This window comes from Bos indicus, chromosome 4 (assembly GCF_029378745.1).
Source record: "Bos indicus isolate NIAB-ARS_2022 breed Sahiwal x Tharparkar chromosome 4, NIAB-ARS_B.indTharparkar_mat_pri_1.0, whole genome shotgun sequence".
NCBI lineage: Eukaryota > Metazoa > Chordata > Mammalia > Artiodactyla > Bovidae > Bos > Bos indicus.
The window spans coordinates 114277455-114297374 of NC_091763.1; the positions used below are offsets into that span (position 1 = coordinate 114277455).

Consider the following 19920-nt stretch of genomic DNA (forward strand, 5'->3'; position numbering starts at 1 on the left):
GGGATCTTCCCCACCCGGGGATCAAAGCCGAGTCTCTTAGGTGTCCTGCACTGGCAGGTGGGCTCTTTACCACTAGCACCACGGGGGAAGCCCTAGAACCTCAGAATGTGACTGCATTTGGAGATACAGCGTCTTGAAAGAGGTGATTATGCGAAAATGAGGTTGTTAGGTTGGACTCTAATCCGATATGACTGGTGTCCTTCTAAGAAGAGATTTGGACACAGGCAACACAGAGAAAAGGCCAGGTGAGGACACAGGGAGAAGACGGCCACCTGCAAGCCGGAGGAGCCTGCACCTCGATCCTGGACTTCCGGCCTCCAGAGCTATGAGAGAGCAGTTTCCATTATCCTAGCCCCGAACCTACTGATTTTGCTCCCAGTTCGCACCAGGCCCCGCTTCTTCCTGAACCCTTTCCTCACGGGTCACTGGGAGTTTGAATGAGGTGACGCAGGGACTATGGTTCTGCGTGTGTGATTGCTGCTGGGTGGACTACTGTTACCTTAACTGTTGTGAAATACACCCACATATGCAAATATGTGTGCAGTCTAGTGGAGTGATGAGGAGCGAAGGTATCAGCCAGGCCCAGTCTGAACCCTGACTGCTGGTGACCTTGGGCAAGTTGCCTAACCTGTGTGTGTCTAGCTCTCCTTTGCAGTGGCGATAATAAGCTTATCACAATAACCGTGTTATTGTACATAAGCTTCCCTGGTGGCTCAGACAGTAAAATCGTCTGCTTGCAATGATGGAGACCCGGGTTCAAACCCTGGGTCAGGAAGATCCCCTGGAGAAGGAAACAGCAACCCATTCCAGTACTCTTACCTGGAAAATTCCATGGATGGAGGAACCTCGTATGCTACAGTCCATGGGGGTCACAAAGTGTCGGACACGACTGAGCGAGTTCGCTTTCGTACGCAAGTAAAATGACACAGATTCCACTCTTAGAGAGCCCGGCATCAAGTCAGTGCATAAGACAAAAACTTCAATGGAAGCATCATCAACATCAACATTGGGGAAAGGGGTGTGAGGTCCCGCAGGCTGGGGGCCAGCTGGGCTGCTGACCCCTCCTCTCCCAGGCCTGAGGTGGAGCTCTGAGGGTCAGACAGTTGCAGGAAAGACCAGTTGAGCATGCACAGGGGCCTGGCTTCAGGCAGGGCCTCCCACACCTGAAGACAAACGTGGCTGAGCTCAACCAGAGAGACGGCCTCCCTGAGCAAAGCAGCAGAGAACAAGAGCATGGCTTTCGGCAAACCCTCTTCTCGACTCACAGGCGGCGAGGCATTGTGGGCTCAGGGTCTTCCACTGGTTTGCTGTGAGTTTCATGGTTGTTTCTTCAAGTCCTTAGTTTAGATGGAGAGAGCTCAGGACTCTGGCGGTCGGCCACGGGCAGGAGGCGCGTTACCTGGGTCACTCCCGGGTCCAGCAGCTTACTTGTCGTCTCACTGAGTGGGAGGGTACGGGGGTAGGCTGGACACTGAAGTGTGGGCGGGGAGGGGTCAGGAGCTTCGTTTTTTACGGTTGATTGATTGATTTTTGACTGTGCTGGGCCTCTGTCGCTGCACACGGGCTTTCTCTGGTTGCGGTGTGCGGGCTTCTCATTGCGGTGGCTTCTCTTGCTGTGGAGCTCAGGCTTCAGTCGTTTCGGCACAGGGGCTCAGCAGCTTTGGCTCCCAGGCTTTAACACACAGGCTCAATAGCTGTGGCGCTTAGTGGAGCTTTGTTGCTCCAAGGCGTGTGGGATCTTCCCCGATCCAGGACGGAACCCGTGTCTCCTGCATTGGCAGGCAGATTCTTTACCACTAAGGCAGCAGGGAAGCCACGGTGGTCTCTTATTCCTGGAAACCCCACTCCCTCCCAGGCCAGGTTCCTCCTTCTCTGTCCCCTGGCAGGGATGTGTGTGTGTGTGTGAACGCCCCTCCCATCAAGCCCAGCCCACCAAGGTGGGCCCACTGCCCTGGAGAGGGCCCACAGTACAGAGAAACTCTGTGAATTCTCCTTGGGGTGAGGAGAGTGGCGGTCCTGGGTTGAGCAGCACTGTGAGAGTCGGGGCTTTCCCCGCCCTGGCCTTTCAGCCCTGAAGGCGCCTCCTGTCTCCTCCCCTTCCCCTCCTCAGAGCCCACCTGATCAGGCAACAATCCCTGCTTCTTCCAAGCCCTTCAATTTCTCTCTCCTTACAGGCTGTAAGGGGTGATCTGCCCCTGCGGTCAAGCCCATCCTTTTAGAAGGTTCTCCCCTATGAGATGCCAACTCAGGGGCCCTGGGTCAGGCTTTGGTGGTAGAGTGGACCAGACCATGCCGCCTGGCATGGTCCCCTCCCCCACCCCATCACCCTCCATTCTTGCCCCTCCCCCATCACTTCCCTCCCCTCGGTCCCCCTCCCCCACCCCATCACACCATCCCCCATAACAACCCCCCTCCCCTTCTCCCCTAGCTGGCCCGGGGAGGCATTTCAGGTAGAGGAGACACCTCGTCCTGTCCTAGGTCCAAGGTGGTGCCTCCCCTCGTGCGTCATTGGCTTTTCACACGTGAAACGACAGGGTTGGACTCCACGACCTGCAGGTCCCCTCCGCCCTGATGTTCTCCCAGCGGCTGCCTCACGGCGTCCCCCTCCACCCTTCCTGGTCGGTCCTTCCAGGGCCTGGGGCGCCCCGCCCCGCCACCTCCCCCGACACTGTCCCTTGGTCACAAAGGGCAGAGAAGTCACTCAGCGCTTGGCTTTTAGGACGTTTATTCCCCATGGTCCCGGGGTGGGCAGAGGGGACTCTCCTCCAGGGGTGCGGCTCCTGGTCGCGGCCAGACCTCGGTGGGCGGGCGGGCGGTTAGAAGTTGGCCACCCGGCGGAGGGATTGGACGCGCGCGCTGGGGGCCTCCCAGTCGGAGAAGCTGCGGAAGTCGCCCCTCTCCACCAGATACATGCGGCCTCGGTAGTTGGGCTCCTCGTAGAGAACCCACCTGGGTGGAGGGCGGCGGCGGGGGGGCGGGTCAGGGGCCGGGGCTGACCAGATCCTGGCCTGGCAGCCCCACGACCCCCGCGCCCCTCCCACCCAGACTACACATCCTGGGGCGTCATCAGGCAGCTTGTCTTGGCCATGGGCTTGCTGCTGCTAAGTCGCTTCAGTCGTGTCCGACTCTGTGCGACCCCATAGATGGCAGCCCACCAGGCTTCCCCGTCCCTGGGATTCTCCAGGCAAGAACACTGGAGTGGGTTGCCATTTCCTTCTCCAATGCATGAAAGTGAAAAGTGAAAGTGAAGTCGCTCAGTCGTGTCTGACTCTCAGCGACTCCATGGACTGCAGCCTACCAGCCTCCTCGGTCCATGGATTTTGCAGGCAAGAGTACTGGAGTGGGGTGCCATTGCCTTCTCCGGGCCACAGGCTTACATATCTCTTTTTCAAATTGAAGTCACAGGAGGCAAAGGATGAAGGCTCCATGGGGAGTGAGCAGAGCCCAGGTCCAGAGGTGGCATCCGCCATGGGCAGCCTCCAGTGACCCCTCACCCGTCTGAGCCTCATCTCCTCTTAGGCGAACTGGGGCCTGAAGTCCCTGTAGTCAAATCTTAGCTCCTTCCTCCATGCCTTCTTTTCTAAACAAGCCCCTGGGACCCCTGAGAGTGAGTGGAGTTTGGGCCTCAGGGCTCAGGATATCTTCTACCCAAAGGTACGGCTCTGGCCTCACAAGACACAATTTAGCCAGCAAATGGTTGTTTTGGAATTCTCCCCCAGATTCCCAGGTGCCATCAGCTTGGGGCAAACCTGGAATTTCTGAAAGACCTTTGGGTCAGGGCCCAGGGTCCAGGGCCCAGCAGCCAACATCAGCCATGCCAGGAAAGGTGGGGAGCGTCTTCCTTCAGTTCCTGGCATGACCACCTCTGGCACCCTGACCCCGTGCCTTAAAGGATCCCATAGACGCTGTGACAAGAGCTGGGCTCCTGGCACCCATGTTTTGGGGCTCTTCTGGGGGCTGGAGCTGAGGTCTGGGGAGACTCCCAGCTCCAGAGCAGGGACAATCTGACTTGGAGCCAAAGGCCTGGCTGTCATCCCAGCAGGGCCACTCACTGCAGGGTAGGGATAACTTTCTGGGCCTCAGCTTGCTCATCTGTAAAATGGGGACACACTGTCCACCCAGCCAGGTAGATGGGGAGGAGATGGCCAGCTTGGGTGCGAGCAGGGGCTGTGAAACTTGGCCCGATGGATGTGCACAGTGGGTGCAGAGACTTCCTCGGCTGGTGGAAGGAACAGGGCGTGCAGGGAAAACCCACTCAGCCACGTGGTCCATCAGAAGTGAGCCACCGTGAGGTACCTCTCCCAGGGAGGCCCGCCTAGGAGGGCTGGGCGCTTGGTAGGAGAGAGGTCCAATGCAGGGTCAGTGAGGGGTGGGCAGGTGGGCAGGGCCACCCTGCCCAGAGCAGGCTTCCCCTGGCTCAAGCAAACCATAGCCCAGCCCAATCCTAGAGAATGACTGTCTGCAAAGGGCCCCCTGCCCTTTGCAGGGGGGTGGGCGGGGGCCCTCTGGAGCCCCGTGTCCCCTCACCCTGGCCTTTCTGGGCCAGGGAGGCGGCTGGGGGAGGGAGGGAAAGGGTCTCAGGGCAGGGGACAGGCTGCCCCTCTGCTGGGGGTCCAACCCACCCTGGCAGGCAGGGACCCATGGGCAGAAGCCAGGTGGGTTCTACTCACGCTCCGTCCCCGTACGCCTTGATGGCGTTGACACAGTTCTTGGTCCAGCCCCGACTCTGAAGGAAGGGACAGTCTTCCTTGAACTCCAGGCACTGGCCCGTGAAGTTGCAGCCCTCGAAGATTTCTAAGCGGAAGTGTTCCCCGTGCTGCGGGCCCCCACCGAGAGCGAGGAAGGGAAGAAAGTGAAGGGAATGCCCACAGAAGCACGTGTGGGTGGGAGCGGAAACTCACCCAGGGCCCTGGGGCACCCAAGAGCTCCTGGGCTGAAGAGCTAGTGAGTTCCACACCCCTCCCCAGCCAAACACCCGCCCCTCAGCCCAGAACTTGCAGATAAGATTTGTTTGGATGAAAGGCATCTATTTCTTTAAAAAGATTCAGGGTCTCAAATCAGTCTACTCTCCTCTTTCTTTAACTAAAGAACCCAGGATCCAGAGAGGGCCAGCCCGCCTGGAACAGCGGCCACCCTCTGACTGGCCTGGTGCACTGGGCTTCCTCCTGCCCAGACACACCACGGCATTCCTGTGCCCATCACCGCCCACCCCCAGCCCCATGCCGGCAACCCCGCCCCGGGCTGCAGGCCATGGGCAGCTTTTAAAGGATAATATTTTACAAACTGTAACAGAACCTTTTATTAAAACATGAAGCCAAAAATCTAAAACAAATAAGAGATCTCATTTGCTGAAATCCCTGCTGGCTCACTGGGCCGAGGACATACCCTCTTAAGAGTCCCCTGTATTTCCAAAAGCCCGAGGCGGGCCAGCTCCCCTTGGGCTCTGGCGCCGGCGGGGGCTGGGTCTACGCCAGAGCTGGCCCCAAAGACAGCTCTTTATGAGAACAGCATTCAAAAGATACCCGGGATAGTTTTCATACAAATAGCATTATGCAAGACCCAGGGCCAGCCACGGCAATTCCTTTTTTCCAAATGTCGGTGACCTGATAGGAAGCCTAAGAAAGCATTCTTACAATCTGAGAGGCTGAAGCCCAGCTGGGTTTGCAGTGTGGAAAAGAGAGAGGTTGAGGGGTTTCTACTCAGAAGGCCCCTCCCCTGGGGTCCTCACACGCTCGTCCAGGGAGGCGCTCCTGCAGACACAAGGCCTGAGATGCCCCATGAGCTGCTCGCCTGGCTCCTCAGAACCAGCTGTGTCCCCGCCCTAGCATCCAGAGCTCACAACAGGCCGGTTAAGACTTGAACTTGGGCGACTCCCAAGGAATGGGAATGCCCAGTCCTCAAACCCCACGCTAGGGACAACCAGACACACACAGTCCTTCGCCGAGGAGGAGGGACACCCCTCGTCGTCCACCCTGTGAAATGGCAGCTGTCTGCTGGGTCCTGTCCCCTGCTTCCCGCTGCCTGGCCAAGGATACCCAAGCTTCTTCCATCGGCCACTCCATCGAAGGCTCCCGAAAAGCGTTACAAGGTGATCTGCCTGGTGGACACACCAGGCCCACAAGAGCCTTACTTTAGCTGAATGCTTCCCCCATCTGGTTGCAAATCCAAACTTCTGATGTTTCCAATAGCGTTTTAAGTGGAAAATTCAGCAAGATTTTGGCATCGGAAATTGAAACTGATGCACTGCTGAAAACCCGGTCATGAAAACTCCCAGGGGCTCTCCGATTTGGTCCCCACGCATGGGAGTGGCTAGGTCTGTGTGGGGACATCTCGCCGTCTTAAAGACCCCATGGTTTCACCCGTTCCTAAAGCTGGGAGGGTCACCCCCCTCCCAATACCTGTTACACGTCTTGAGCAGGCTCACGGAGCCCTGGATCACTCCAGCAGGAAGCCCCGCAGCCCCACGCCAGCCAGGTGGAGGACCCCAGCCCACTTACCATCCTCACGGGCCGACAGGAGCCCATGTGGTCGTTGTGGCCGTTCCAGCGGTAGAAGTCGGGGTAGTCGCCGTGCTCCAGGATGAACTGCTGGCCCCGGAAGTCGGGGTGGTCGAAGCAGACCCAGGCCCCACTCTCCACGCGGACCGAGTTCACCCTGTTCATGAAGCCTCGATCCTGGAAGTTGTCACAGTCCCCGAAGACCTCCAGCTTCCTGCCCGTGAAGTGCTTGCCCTCGTAGAGTGTGATCTAGAAGAGCCAGGTGAGAGGGCACAGGGCTGGGTGCACCTCTCCTTTCAGTTCTGGGAATGGACACATGGGGCCCAACACCCCCACTGAATCCTGAGTCCCCAGGCCCAGACCTGCTGCATACACTAGGTGCTCAACCCTGTCTCTTGATCAGGTGAAAGAACGCATGGATGGCAGGTTGAGATCAGCCGCAGTGCCCGACCATCCCCACCCCGGGGGCCCACGGTTCAGCAGACAAATCTCAGAAGATCCGAGGAGACAGCCACTTCCCCTTTGTCCAGGGGCCCCTGTGAAAACAGGCTCTTTTCAAACTGCCACTGCAGTTTTTAAACTCGATTTTTGTTCATCGTTAAAACACAACATCCAAAAAATGCTTCCAAAAGAAAACACTTCACTCAGGACTCGCCATATAAACAAATACTGTTTTCAGAAAGTCAGGTTTCTGGGATCCGTCTGCTTCACCGGACAGACTGAATCCAACAGAGCCACGTCAGGGCCCGGCGCGGGATTAACGGCTCAAAAGCAGGTTTTTTCAATGTAGCCGCGTCCCTTTGTGCCCTGGGCCACTCCTCTGGGTGACATGCATGTGTTAGATCTGGAGCTTTTCTAGCCCGGCGGTCAGTTCAGACACCGTGCTCCATGGTGATGTAGCACTGAAGGGTGTCCTCACACTGAACACTGTGAACCAGATGGTAACCAGACCTATTGTAGTGATCATCTGGTAAGGGATAAAAATATCCAGTCACTACATTATACACCGGAAACTAAGCCAATCTTGTCAGTCAACTGTACTTCAATAAAAACAAAACAAAAACAAACATGAACCATATCAACCTCAAACTCACTTTCTGCAGAGGAACCTAACATTCCGACCGTTCAATAACTCTTCAGGGGCTTCCCTGGTGACTCAGGTGGTAAAGAGTCTGCCTCTGCAATGCAGAAGACCTGGGTTTGATCCCTGGGTTGGGAAGATCCCCTGAAGAAAGGAATGGCTATCCACTCCAATATTCTTGCCTGGAGAATCCCATGGACAGAGGAGCCGGGTGGGCTGCAGTCCATGGGGTCACAAAGAGCTGGGCACGACTGAGCGACTAATACTTTGGGCTCCTAGAAGGGGCCTGGCAAAGTAATGCTACCTGGACCCAGTGACTGTGGTCAGCCTGTATGTGTGCTGTTACTGATGGTACAACTGCCTCCCTGGGCCCCTCGGAGTTAAGTGAGGCCAGAGGCTTTGGCCAGAGGGATGTGCGTGGACTCGCAAGCTCTGAAAACTTCTCATTTCTCCTCTCTGCTTCTGCCGCTGTCAGGGTGTCGCTCTGCAGCACAGAGGGTGTGTGGACCGTGGTGGAGGGAGCTCTTGGGGCTGTTTGTTACTGAGGCATAACCTAGCCTGCGCAGACAGATGCAGTAATACTCTCACTCACTAACCTTGAATGTAACCCCTGGGGTCCAAAAGACAGGGAGCTAGAGAAGAGGGGAGAGGTCCAAATTTACCCTCCTTCCTGCACAAGTCTGTTTGAAGGCTCTCCCCACCCCCAGATATTCAAGGACAACTGGTCACCCACAGAATTCGGAGGCCCCCTCAGATCTGAACAGTTGTGCAGAGAACTAGTCCCAAGTGTCCCTGGGCGGATTCTGAGGAAGGAGCAGTCACATTAGAACAGCCTCAGGGAAAAAGTGGGGCCCAGGGCCTGCAAGGCAAGGCAGGGGTCCCCCACCGCAACCCAGGCACCCCTCACAGCTCACCACTCGGCCTGCTCCTGGCTGGGGGTGGGGGTTGGAGCCCCAGAGCCAACGCTTGCTGGAGGGGCTGGAGGGAGTGTTGGGGGTACTTCCTAACCCTCACATCACAGAGGTGCTCAGCCAGGGCCAGGCTACCCCCGGGTTGTCAGAGGCAAAGGGCACCAAGCAGCAATTTGCCACCCTCCGCCCCCAGCCCCCAGCCGGAGCACCAAGAACCACGGAAGCGGGTTCTGGGCCCCGCCGCGGGCACTCACCTTTCCCGAGCGCTGCGCCATGGTGCACCTGCGCCGCCTGGAGTGCCGGCCCGCGGGCCGCGGGGCCCCAGATATAGCGGGCGGCGCCCTGCTGGCTCAGCGCCGCCCCGACAAAAGATTTGCTGGGCCGGCTGGTTAGTGCTGTCGGGCGTGCTAAGCCCGCGAGGGGCCGCCGGCCGGAGGGACTCGCCCCGCCCCCATCTGGGGGTCTCTCCGATGCTCACGGGGGTCACCGCGCCCAGCTCGGCTCGGCTCGCCCCCGAAGCCGACTCTCTCTCGGGCTCAGCCTGCCTGCTGGCCCTGCTGAGTCAGGAGCACACGCCCCGCCGCTGCCCCGCCCCTACTCTGGGGCAGGGGTCTCCAGGCTCCCCTCCTCCTCACCGAGCCCTGAGCCTTGCCAGACAGCCGGCCACTGCCCTCTCCCACCCGGACCCGGGCTCACCCTGTTACTGAGTCGTTCTCTGGGTGAAGGATGGACCCCAGGCTCCAGGGGGCAGAGACGACAGCCCGTGCCCGCCACCTGCCCTCTTCTCTTGGCCAACCCCAATTGGTGTACCTCACCCACAGTGAAGCCAGACAAACCCAGGGATGGAGTTAGCACAGAGAAAGGTTTCTTGCAAAGGAGAACCAGGCGACTCATGCTCAAAAGGCTGCAACTCCCTGGAGGGTTTCAGGTATTTTTAAAGCAAGGTGAGGAGGAGAGTCACAGGGTATGCGCTGATCAGCTCCGGGACAAATCTCTGATTGGTTAACGGTGAGGTAATGGGGCAGTGTCGCAGGGGTTAACATGATCAATCCTCAGGCTCCAGTAGGTCTGGGGGCTACAGTGCTCACGGTCATCAAGTAGTTAACTTCTTGGACTTGATGGGGATTTTAGCATCTGTAAAACAACTCAGGAAAGGTGCGCAGACACTGTTACCCAGGTGCTTCAGGGAGGAACTAAAGATTCTGTGACTGCCATATGGCTGATGTACTGTTCAAATTCTTACCAGTTCTCCTGGCCCAACTACTATCTATTTTTATCACTACATGTTCACATCCTTCCAATCACTAATTCTTTTGTTGTTGTTGTTAATTACTTTGTTGTTGTTCAGTCACTAAGTCGTATCTGACTCTTTGAGACCCCCTGAACTGCAGCATGCCAGGATTCCTTGTCCTTAACCATCTCCTGGAGTTTGTGCAAACTCGTGTCCACTGAGTCGGTGATGCCATCCAACCAGCTCATCCTCTGTTGCCCCCTTCTCCTCCTGCCCTCAATCTTTCCCAGTGTCAGAGTCTTAGTTAATTAAAGTTAATTTATTTATTTTTGACTGTGCTAGGTCTTCAGCTGTATCCATAGGCCTTTTCTGGTTGGGCATGTGGGCTCTTAGTTCCCTGACCAGGGATTGAACCTGCGTCCCCTGCATTGGAAGGCGACTTCTTAGCCACTGGACCACGAGGGAAGCCCCCCAATCATGAATTCTTGAGCCAGGCTTTTGGGACTCAAGGAGGCCTGGGAGACAACAGCTTTTCTATAAACAAGAGGCAGGCAGGGGGCATGGGAGAAGGAGGGGGTCTGTCCCAGGAAGGCCCCTTAGGGTCCTGCTCGCTTACACTGTGGTCTTAGTTCCCAGTTCCTTAGTACCGTATCTTTTCTGCTCCAGCAGTACCCTGGTCTGCTCCCTACTCCCCAACACACACACACACACACCTGCATGTCTGGCGGTGGTCCTGAAGCCTCCACTTCTTCTGTCTTGCTCCCGGAATCCTGTCCTCTCCCAGCCCCAGTCAATGCTCACCCTCAATCTGTCAAAGTGTCACCTGCCCCAACTTGAACCCCACCCCGCCCTTGCCGATGGGTCGCAGGGCTCGGCACCCAGACCACCCCGGATGGCAAGGATGGTTTACAGAAACACGCAGCCCCGCCTCAGCATGGGGCTTTCTAGGGCATGGAAGTTCTTGGCACATGAGAGAGGCTCAGAGATGGTTTGCGGAGTGAACAGAGTCAACACTGCGGCCACAAGATGTGAAGCCATCAAACTGCTGGGAGATGAGATGTGAACACAGGAAACAGCGCAGGGCGGTCAGCTGGGGCAAGGGGCCCACAGGAGCGCGAAGGAAAGAGATGTCATTTGGAGCAGGGGGACCTCGGGGGGCTTCCACAGGGCAGCGAGGAGCAGGTGTGGGAGCGGTCTGAGCTGTTCTCGGGAGGGCAGGTGTTATCACCATCTCACGGACGAGACACTTGAAGTTCAGGAAAAGAGGTCATGGATTCTGGGGGTTCGGGGGGCCCTGCCCCTGCTCTGGAGCCTGTCACGTGTAGTTCAGTTCAGTTCAGTTCAGTTCAGTCGCTCAGTCGTGTCCGATTCTTTGCAGCCCCATGAATTGCAGCATGCCAGGCCTCCCTGTCCATCACCAACTCCCGGAGTTCACACAAACTCATGTCCATTGAGTCGGTGATGCCATCCAGCCATCTCATCCTCTGTTGTCCCCTTCTCCTCCTGCCCCCAATCCCTCCCACCATTAGAGTCTTTTCCAATGAGTCAACTCTTCGCATGAGGTGGCCAAAGTATTGGAGTTTCAGTTTTAGCATCACTCCTTCCAAAGAAATCCCAGGACTGATCTCCTTTAGGATGGACTGGTTGGATCTCCTTGCAGTCCAAGGGACTCCCAAGAGTCTTCTCCAACACCACAGTTCAAAAGCATCAATTCCTCAGCACTCAGCTTTCTTCACAGTCCAACTCTCACATCCATATATGACCACTGGAAAAACCGTAGCCTTGACTATATAGATATAGATAAATAGATGGATAGAGTTCAGTTCAGTTCAGTCGCTCAGTCATGTCCGTGGACTGCAGCACGCCAGGCCCCCCGTCCATCACCACTCCTGGAGTTTACTCAAACTCATGTCCATCCGGGCGGTGTAGTACATACACTACGACCCACACGTCACCTTGCATCCAAGGGGCAGGCTTCCCAGGGGGCCCGGGCCTGACCCTTGCCCCCCACAGGCATCCACACTGGCCAAAGCACACATTCTAGCACGGGCCCTGTTGGACACGGGCCTGTTGTGGAATATAATTAAAAGCAAGCTCTCCCAACCCAGAAAGCCTGTCCATACAGGTTAAAGAGAAAGAATAGTCATATTATTGACATTAAACCAAAAAGGGATGCCTCCCAGGCAATCTGCGGCAGTGACTGCAAAGACAGGGACAGCTCAGCCTTCATACAGTCAGGCAGACTTTCTCATTACGTATGTGTACATGTGCTCACGGTAAAATTGCTAATTTTCTCGTATCTGTATGCCCAGAGATAGGCTTTGCAAGTCAGAGGAAGGTGATGGCTGAAGTTAAGCCCTTCTCCTCCCAGGAACCTGGGAGGTGGGATGTTATTGTTTCAAAGACATAGCTCCCAGCTGCTAGAGGAAAAACCTTCAGAGTGTTAGGCTGGCAAGAGGCTTATTTAGCCGTCAAACTGATGCATATACATGAGGAAAAGAGAAAGGAATTCTGAAAAAGAAAGGAAGGGAAGTCTCTTCCCTTGTATTCAACTGGGAAAATTAAACCCTTTATTATTTTTTTAAACATAGGCTTTATTTTTTCTAGCAGTTTTAGGTTCACAGCAAAATTGACTAAAAGTACAGAGAGTTCCCACGTCCTCCCCAGCCCCACATAAACAGCTTCTTCCACCATCAGCATCCCACCGCCCCAGATGGTACATTTCTTGGAACTGATGAACCTCTACTGACGCATGACTACCACCTGAAGTCCGTAGTTCACAGTATAATTCACTCTTGGTGTTGAGTCTTGACAAATATAAAATGATATGTATTTGTCATCATAGCATCTTAAATACGGAATATTTTCATTGCCCTAAACATCCTCTGGGCTCTGCCTATTCATTGCTTTTCCCCACTGTGCCCCAACTCCCGGCAACCACTGACCTCTTTCTTTTTTTTTTTTTTAATTTAATTTAATTTTTTAAAATGTAATTTAATTTAATTTTGGCTTAGCAGTGAGTGGCATGCAGGATCTGTAGTTTCCTGACCAGGGATTGAACCCGAGCCCCCTGCAGTGAAAGCCTGGGGTCCTAGCGGCTGGATCACCAGGAAAGTCCCACGAATACTGTGTTTATGGGTAAAACCATGGGACAATTGCGGTTTCCCTGGTGGCTCAGCCGTAAAGTATCTGCCTTCAATGCAGGAGACATGGGTTCAATCCCTAGGTCAGGAAGAGCCCCTGGAGAAGGGAATGACAACCCACTCTAGAAATCTGGCCTTGGAAATCCCATGAACAGAGGAGCCTGGCGGGCTACAGTCCGTGGAGTCGCAAGAGAATGGGACACAGCTTAGCAGCTAAACAACAAGCGGACAAACGCTCATGCCGGTTAAAGGGAATCAAAGACAAACGCTCATGCCGGCTCATGCCGGGCCCTGCCAACTGAAGGCTTCCCTCCCTCTGTCATTCTGACGGGCACCTTCAAATTTCCAAATGATCCCAGGGACCTTTCTTGCCCCCTTTGAGGTTCACGCCTTTAGTAAAATTGCTGGGGCACGCATGAGCACACCTTCAGCTCCACGGGATGCAGGAGAGGCCCCCGACCCGTGGATTTGTGTTCAGCTGCTCAACATCGTCCACCAGTACATTGACACATCTGGGTTTGCTCCGCTGTTTACTGCTTATTCACATCCTTTGTCTGCTTTCCCCGAGTCCTTCCTGACTGGTGTGTGCGTGTTAGCCTAAACCTCATACCCATTCCTCTGTGGTTGGTATGTCTATCAGCCTGTTATCCTGTCCTTTTTGCGTCTGTATGTTACCCTGTTATCTATTCCCTTGTTGGGTCCATGCGTGTTTTAACCTGCCATCTAACCTATTCTCTATCCCTTGGTGGTGTGTGTGAATTATAAAGACCTCTCCCCGTCTGTGTCCCGTTGGACAGGCACAGAGGGAGCTCCTTTAGCCAGAACCTGTGCTCTGCTAAGAACCTGTGCTCTGCTAAGGCAGCCTGTCTGTGGACCAGTGGGAGCCTGAACCTTCTGGGTGGAGGGGTGAGACATCCTCTGGCTTGCTCAGTGTCGGGCCCCACTGACCAGGGTGCCCTGCTCTGCCCTAGTTCAAAGCCACTTCTGGGAGACCGGAAGACATCTCCCTCCCACAAGAGGGGCCAGAGGTCTCCAGGGGGAGCATCAGATTGGGGCAGGGAAGGAAAGGGTGGGAGTGTAAAGGTCGAGACCCCTAGGTCCTAGAAAAATCCCCTTGTTCCTCCCACACCCAATCCTACCCTCAAATACTGAGCCGATGAAGTAAGTGAAAGGTGCTGAAGCCTGACCCCTAGAGGTGGTTACAACAACTACACCTCCCTTTCCCAGGGAAACTGGGGCCAGGCTGGAATGGGTTTCCCTGATGGCTCAGATGGTAAAAAATCTGCCTGCAATTCAGGAGATCTGGCTTTGATCCCTGGGTTGGGAAGATCCCCTGGAGAAGAGAATAGGTACCCACTCCAGTATTCTTGCCTGGAGAATCCCATGGATAGAGGAGCCTGGCAGGCTGCAATCCATAGTGTCAAAAAGAGTCTCACACGACTGAAGGGACTTAGCACGCATGTACAGGGAGGATGGAGAAGCTCTATTCAGTCAGCAAAAACAAGACCGGGAGCTGACGGTGGCTCAGATCATCAGCTCCTTATTGCAAAATTCAGGCTTAATTTGAAGAAAGTAGAGAAAGCCATGAGGCCATTCAGGTATGACCTAAATCAATCCCTCACGATTATACAGTGGAAGTGACGAATAGATGCAAGGGAATAGATCTGATAGACAGAGTGCCTGAAGAACTATGGATGGAAGTTCATAACATTGTATAGGAGGCGGTGACCAAAGGCATCCCCAAGAAAAAGAAATGCAAGAAGGCAGAGTGGTTGTCTGAGGAGGCCTTACAAATAGCTGAGGAAAGAAGAGAAGCGAAAAATAAGGGAGAAAGGGAAAGATATACCCAATTGAATGCAGAGTTCCAGAGAGCAGCAAGGAGAGATAAGAAGACTTTCTTCAATGAACAATGCAAAGAGGTAGAGGAAAACAATAGAATGGGAACCCAGAGATCTCATCAAGAAAATTGGCGGCATCAAGGGGATGTTTCATGTAAGGATGGGCACAATAAAGGACAAATGGTAAGGACCTAACAGAAGCAGAAGAGATCAAGTGGTGGCAAGAATACACAGGAGAACTATACAAAAATGACCCATATAACCACAATGATGTGATCACTCACCTAGAGCCAGACATCCTGGAATGTGGAGTCAAATCGGGCTTAGAAAGCATCACTACGAACAATGCTAGTGGAGGTGATGGAATTCCAGCTAAGCTGTTTCAAATCCTAGACGATGATGCTGGTAAAGTGCTGTACTCAATATGCCAGCAAATTTGGAAAACTCACCAGTGGCCACAGGACTGGAAAAGGTCAGTTTTCATTCCAATCCCAAAGAAAGGCAATGCCAAAGAATGTTCAAACAACTATACAGTTGAGCTCATTTCGTATACTAGTAAGGTTATGCTCAAAAATCCTTCAAGCTAGGCTTCAGCAGTATGTGAACTGAGAACTTCCAGACTTATAAGTGGGTTTAGAAAAGGCAGAGGAGCCAGAGATCAAATTGCCAACATTCCCTGGATCACAGAGAAAGCAAGAGAATTCCAGAAAAACATCTACTTCTGTTTCATTGACTATACTAAAGGTTTTGAGTGAATCACAACGAACTGTGGAAAATTCTTAAAGAAATAAGAATACCAGTTCTCCTTCCAGCAGTGCACGGCGGGCAAGATGGCGGGGCTCAGGGCTCTGCGCCGCCTGCGGGGCGCCGCGGCTCAGGTGCTGCGGCCCGGGGCTGGGGTCCGACTGCCGATTCAGCCCAGCAGGGGTGCTTGGCACGAAAGTCAAGTTTAAAAAAAAAAAAAAAGAAATAAGAACACCAGACCACTTTACCTGCCTCCTGAGAAATCTGTATGCAGGTCAAGAAGCAACAGTTAGAACTGGACATGGAACAATGGACTGGTTCCAAATAGGGAAAGGAGTACGTCAAGGCTGTATATTGTCACCCTGCTTATTTAACTTCTATGCAGAGAACATGTGAAATGCCCAGCTGGATGAATCACAATCTGGAATCAAGATTGCTGGGAGAAATATCAACAACCTCAGATATGCAGATAGAGATGATGGGGAACTATTTCCATTCTCTGGAGGGTTTACTCCTTGGAGGTTTTGCTAAAAATGGTCTTTAAAACAATCTAGGCCTAGTGCTTTTTATGTGGCTAGATTTTTTTTTTTTTTACCCTCCCTCTGGGTCGTCCCAGTGCACCAGCCCCAAGCATCCAGTACCGTGCATCGAACCTGGACTGGCAACTCGTTTCATACATGATATTATACATGTTTCAATGCTATTCTCCCAAATCTCCCCACCCTCTCCCTCTCCCACAGAGTCCATAAGACTGATCTATAGATCGGTGTCTCTTTTGCTGTCTCGTACACAGGGTTATTGTTACCATCTTTCTAAATTCCATATATATGTGTTAGTATACTGTATTGGTGTTTTTCTTTCTGGCTTACTTCACTCTGTATAATAGTTTCCAGTTTTATCCATCTCATTAGAACTGATTCAAATGTATTCTTTTTAATGGCTGAGAAATACTCCATTGTGTATATGTACCATAGCTTTCTTATCCATTCATCTGCTGATGGGCATCTAGGTTGCTTCCATGTCCTGGCTATTATAAACAGTGCTGTGATGAACATTGGGGTACACGTGTCTCTTTCCCTTCTGGTTTCCTCAGTGTGTATGCCCAGCAGTGGGATTGCTGGATCATAAGGCAGTTCTATTTCCAGTTTTTTAAGGAATCTCCACACTGTTCTCCATAGTGGCTGTACTACTTTGCATTCCCACCAACAGTGTAAGAGGGTTCCCTTTTCTCTACACCCTCTCCAGCATTTATTGCTTGTAGACTTTTGGATCGCAGCCGTTCTGACTGGCGTGAAATGGTACCTCATAGTGGTTTTGATTTGCATTTCTCTGATAATGAGTGATGTTGAGCATCTTTTCATGTGTTTGTTAGCCATCTGTATGTCTTCTTTGGAGAAATGTCTATTTAGTTCTTTGGCCCATTTTTTGATTGGGTCATTTATTTTTCTGGAGTTGAGCTGTAGGAGTTGCTTGTATATTTTTGAGATTAGTTGTTTGTCCGTTGCTTCATTTGCTATTATTTTCTCCCATTCTGAAGGCTGCCTTTTCACCTTGCTAATAGTTTCCTTTGTTGTGCAGAAGCTTTTAAGTTTAATTAGGTCCCATTTGTTTATTTTTGCTTTTATTTCCAATATTCTGGGAGGTGGGTCATAGAGGATCCTGCTGTGATGTATGTCGGAAAGTGTGGCTAGATTTTTTTGACTATGGATTCAATTCCTTTAACAGTTACAGTTCCATTGGGGCATTCTACTTTTTTCTTGGGTCATTTTTGGTAATTTGTACTCTTTCATTCTATGGACCATCCACTGAAATTTTCAGTTTTATGGGCATACAGAGTTCATAGGGGCTTCCCCCATGGCTCAGTGGTAAAGAATCCTCCTGCAATGTAGGAGACACAGGAGATGGGAGTTCGATCTCTGGGTCGGGATGATCTCCTGGAGCAGGGCGTGGCAACCCTCTCCAGCATGTTGCATGGAGAATCCCATGGACAGAGGAGCCTGGAGGGCTACAGTCCATGGAGGTCACAAAGAGTCAGACACGACTTAAGTGACTCAGCAGGAGCACCAGAGTTCATAGCATCTATTTACAATGTTTAAATGTTTTATCTGTCACAATAACCTCTTTTCTCTGCTGATATTCAAATCCGAGTCTATCTGACATTTGCGTGTGGCCATGGATCCTTTCCCACATGGGTTGAATCTGAATCCTTCTCTCTGAACCTTCTTTCCCTTCTGCCCTCTTCCCCCAGGGGTGCCCTCATATGAGCCCAGAAAGATGAAAGGAGGCCAGCCTCCAGGCAGTGCTGGGTGGGGGGCCCTTTCCCCCTCCCAAGACTGTGAGTGTTTTTCCACTGTGGGAAGAGTGAGTACTGTCCGCTTTCCTTCAGGTGACAGCATTTCCCAGCCCAGGGTTGGGGTGGGAGGCAGAAAATCAGCAGTCATATGGTCTCCTCTGCGGTTCCTGTTTCCTTGGCCTTCCTCACGGCATCCAAGAAAAGGAAGGCGGGGCGCCCATCGGGCACATCAGTCGTCCCTAAACAGAGCTTTCACGGGGCTTCTCTAATCAGGGAGCTCCGGCCCAGGTGGCGGGTGGCGCCTCGCAGAACCCCCCGCAGACAGGAGGGATGGAGATGCATGTCTGTCCCCTGAGAGGCCAGACGACCCGTACTTTTGGCACCTCGAAGGGGTGGGGAGCCCCCCGAGAGGTAACACGGGAGCTGTGGGTGGCCAGTCACCCACCCGGTGCGGGGATCGGGGTGGGCGGAGAGCCGGAGGAAAAGATGCAGGCCCGATGCGCCCCCGCGGCATCCGGGCGAGCGGAAGGGCAGACGGGGCGCGTGCACCTGGACTTGGGCGCGAGACGCCGGGTGCCATCTGTCCCCCCATTCCCGCGCCCTTGCGGAGCTTTGAGATGTTAACACGCCCAGCCCCAGGCAGAGCGCCGCCTCCCTCTCCTGGGGACCCTCTGTTCTCTCCTCATCACCCCCGCCCCCACCGCCGCCCGGCTTTCAGATCGCCCGAGAAGGCGTCGCGCGGAGGATGCGAGAAGGAACCACGGACAAGCCTGCGGGTCACGGACGAGGACTGCGGCCAGGGCCTCCGCCCCACTCCCCGACCTCTACCCACCCCCGTGCCCTGCTAGAGGCTGTGGCTGGTCCAGAATGTAGCAACAAGGGCTCGGGGGCAGCGCCTCGCTCGGACTCTAGGGGGCGACGGAGCAAACCCGGCCCGTGGTGGGGGGCTGCTCTCAGCTTGGTCCGGCACCCGGACTCACCCGACACACCGGCAGCACTTAAAACGGATGTGTCGTTTGGGGTTAAATCCCATGGCGCGGACAGTGGGCTGCGGGTGCTACCTGGCTAAGAAAAATTGTTAGGAAATACCCCCTCGAGACTGAAAAAAAGAGTTTGTTTTTTTTTCCCGTCTGAAAGTTGGGAACTTCTCATTCTGTGGTGGACAGCCTGAATGCAACTCAAGAAACAGGCATCACTGGAAACAACCAATTAAGCTCAAAGGCCTCTTCATTTTGCAGATGGGGGGGAAAAAAGGTGGAAGGCGGACTGTTGAGCCAGCGGCAGACGGAGGGCAAGACGGAGGGTCCCTGCCCTTCTCAGCAGTCAGCCCAGGATCACATGTTTATTCCAGGGGCTGCATCCTCCCCAGGGGCTTACATAAAGCAGGCAGTGTGCCCCTCCGCGACCCCGCCCTGCGGCCCCCCACTCAGCAGCATCAGGAATGGAAAGTCTGGATCTCAACCTCAGACTGAGTCTGAGCCTGCATGAAGCACCCCCGCCCCCACCTTGAGGTGGCCCTGAGGGTCACACTCTCCCACGTGTCCTCTGTGGTCAGGCCACTCTGGATGGTGGCTCTTCTCTTGTTCTCCGTCCATCCCGTACCCTACCAGGGCCGCCTTCACCTACATCCTGCTCACCCGATGCCCCCTCCTGCATCCTTGCCCCTGACCCCTGCTGGTGATTGTTCTTATGAGAGGGGTAGTGGGTGGCTGCCCCTCTACTCGTTTCCCTGGTAACCGATGAGTCAACGTGACGGTTCCCCTATGACTCCCCTTCCCCACCGGAAGTGAAGCCTGCCGCCGTGTCCTGTCCGCGGTCCGTGGGCTGTCACTTCAGGACCTTACCTCCAACGTGTCAGCTTCCCCGTCCATTAAACAGCTGTCTCTGTCGCTGGCTCCAGGCTTGTTCTTCGGCCTTGAAGCTGGGCCAACCCAAGCCCTCGTAGGCCTCGGGGTGCAGCCCAACAGTGCACACGTGTGTTCACACGTGTGTGTGTGTGTGAAGCGTCTGTGGGGGGGAGCATGGGAGACCCTTAGAGACCCTGTGGTCCTAGTCCTGGTTCTCACACAGGTGAGAGGGGACACTGGGCAGCCTGGCGTCGTAGACTGAATATTTGTGTCCTCCAAAGTCACAGGTTGAAATCCTAACCCCCAGGGTGGTGGTGTTAGGAGGTGGGTGTTGA

At 54.1% G+C, this 19920-nt stretch overlaps 1 protein-coding gene and 1 long non-coding RNA gene across 2 annotated transcripts; both read right to left on the bottom strand.

Moving 5' to 3' along the window:
• Nucleotides 1-718: 718 nt before the first annotated feature.
• Nucleotides 719-2723, bottom strand: LOC139182807 (uncharacterized). The gene is made up of 3 exons (XR_011566379.1): nucleotides 2464-2723; nucleotides 1266-1769; nucleotides 719-1163 (listed from the first exon to the last, which is right to left on the bottom strand). It is a non-coding gene; the product is annotated as an uncharacterized lncRNA (long non-coding RNA).
• A 12-nt stretch (nucleotides 2724-2735) lies between these two features.
• CRYGN (crystallin gamma N) lies at nucleotides 2736-8764 on the bottom strand. The gene is made up of 4 exons (XM_070787143.1): nucleotides 8744-8764; nucleotides 6498-6746; nucleotides 4671-4816; nucleotides 2736-2949 (listed from the first exon to the last, which is right to left on the bottom strand). Exons 1-4 carry the CDS (start codon nucleotides 8762-8764, stop codon nucleotides 2817-2819), a joined length of 549 nt encoding a protein of 182 aa, XP_070643244.1. The 3' UTR covers nucleotides 2736-2816.
• Nucleotides 8765-19920: the final 11156 nt, after the last annotated feature.

Coding starts and splice junctions, on each gene's coding strand:
- CRYGN (XM_070787143.1), bottom strand. CDS start 8,764: ATGGCGCAGCGCTCGGGAAAG. Junction 6,747..8,743: donor TGGCGCAGCGCTCGGGAAAG/GTGAGTGCCCGC, acceptor TGGCTCTTCTAG/ATCACACTCTACGAGGGCAA. Junction 2,950..4,670: donor AAGGCGTACGGGGACGGAGC/GTGAGTAGAACC, acceptor CCCTCCACCCAG/GTGGGTTCTCTACGAGGAGC.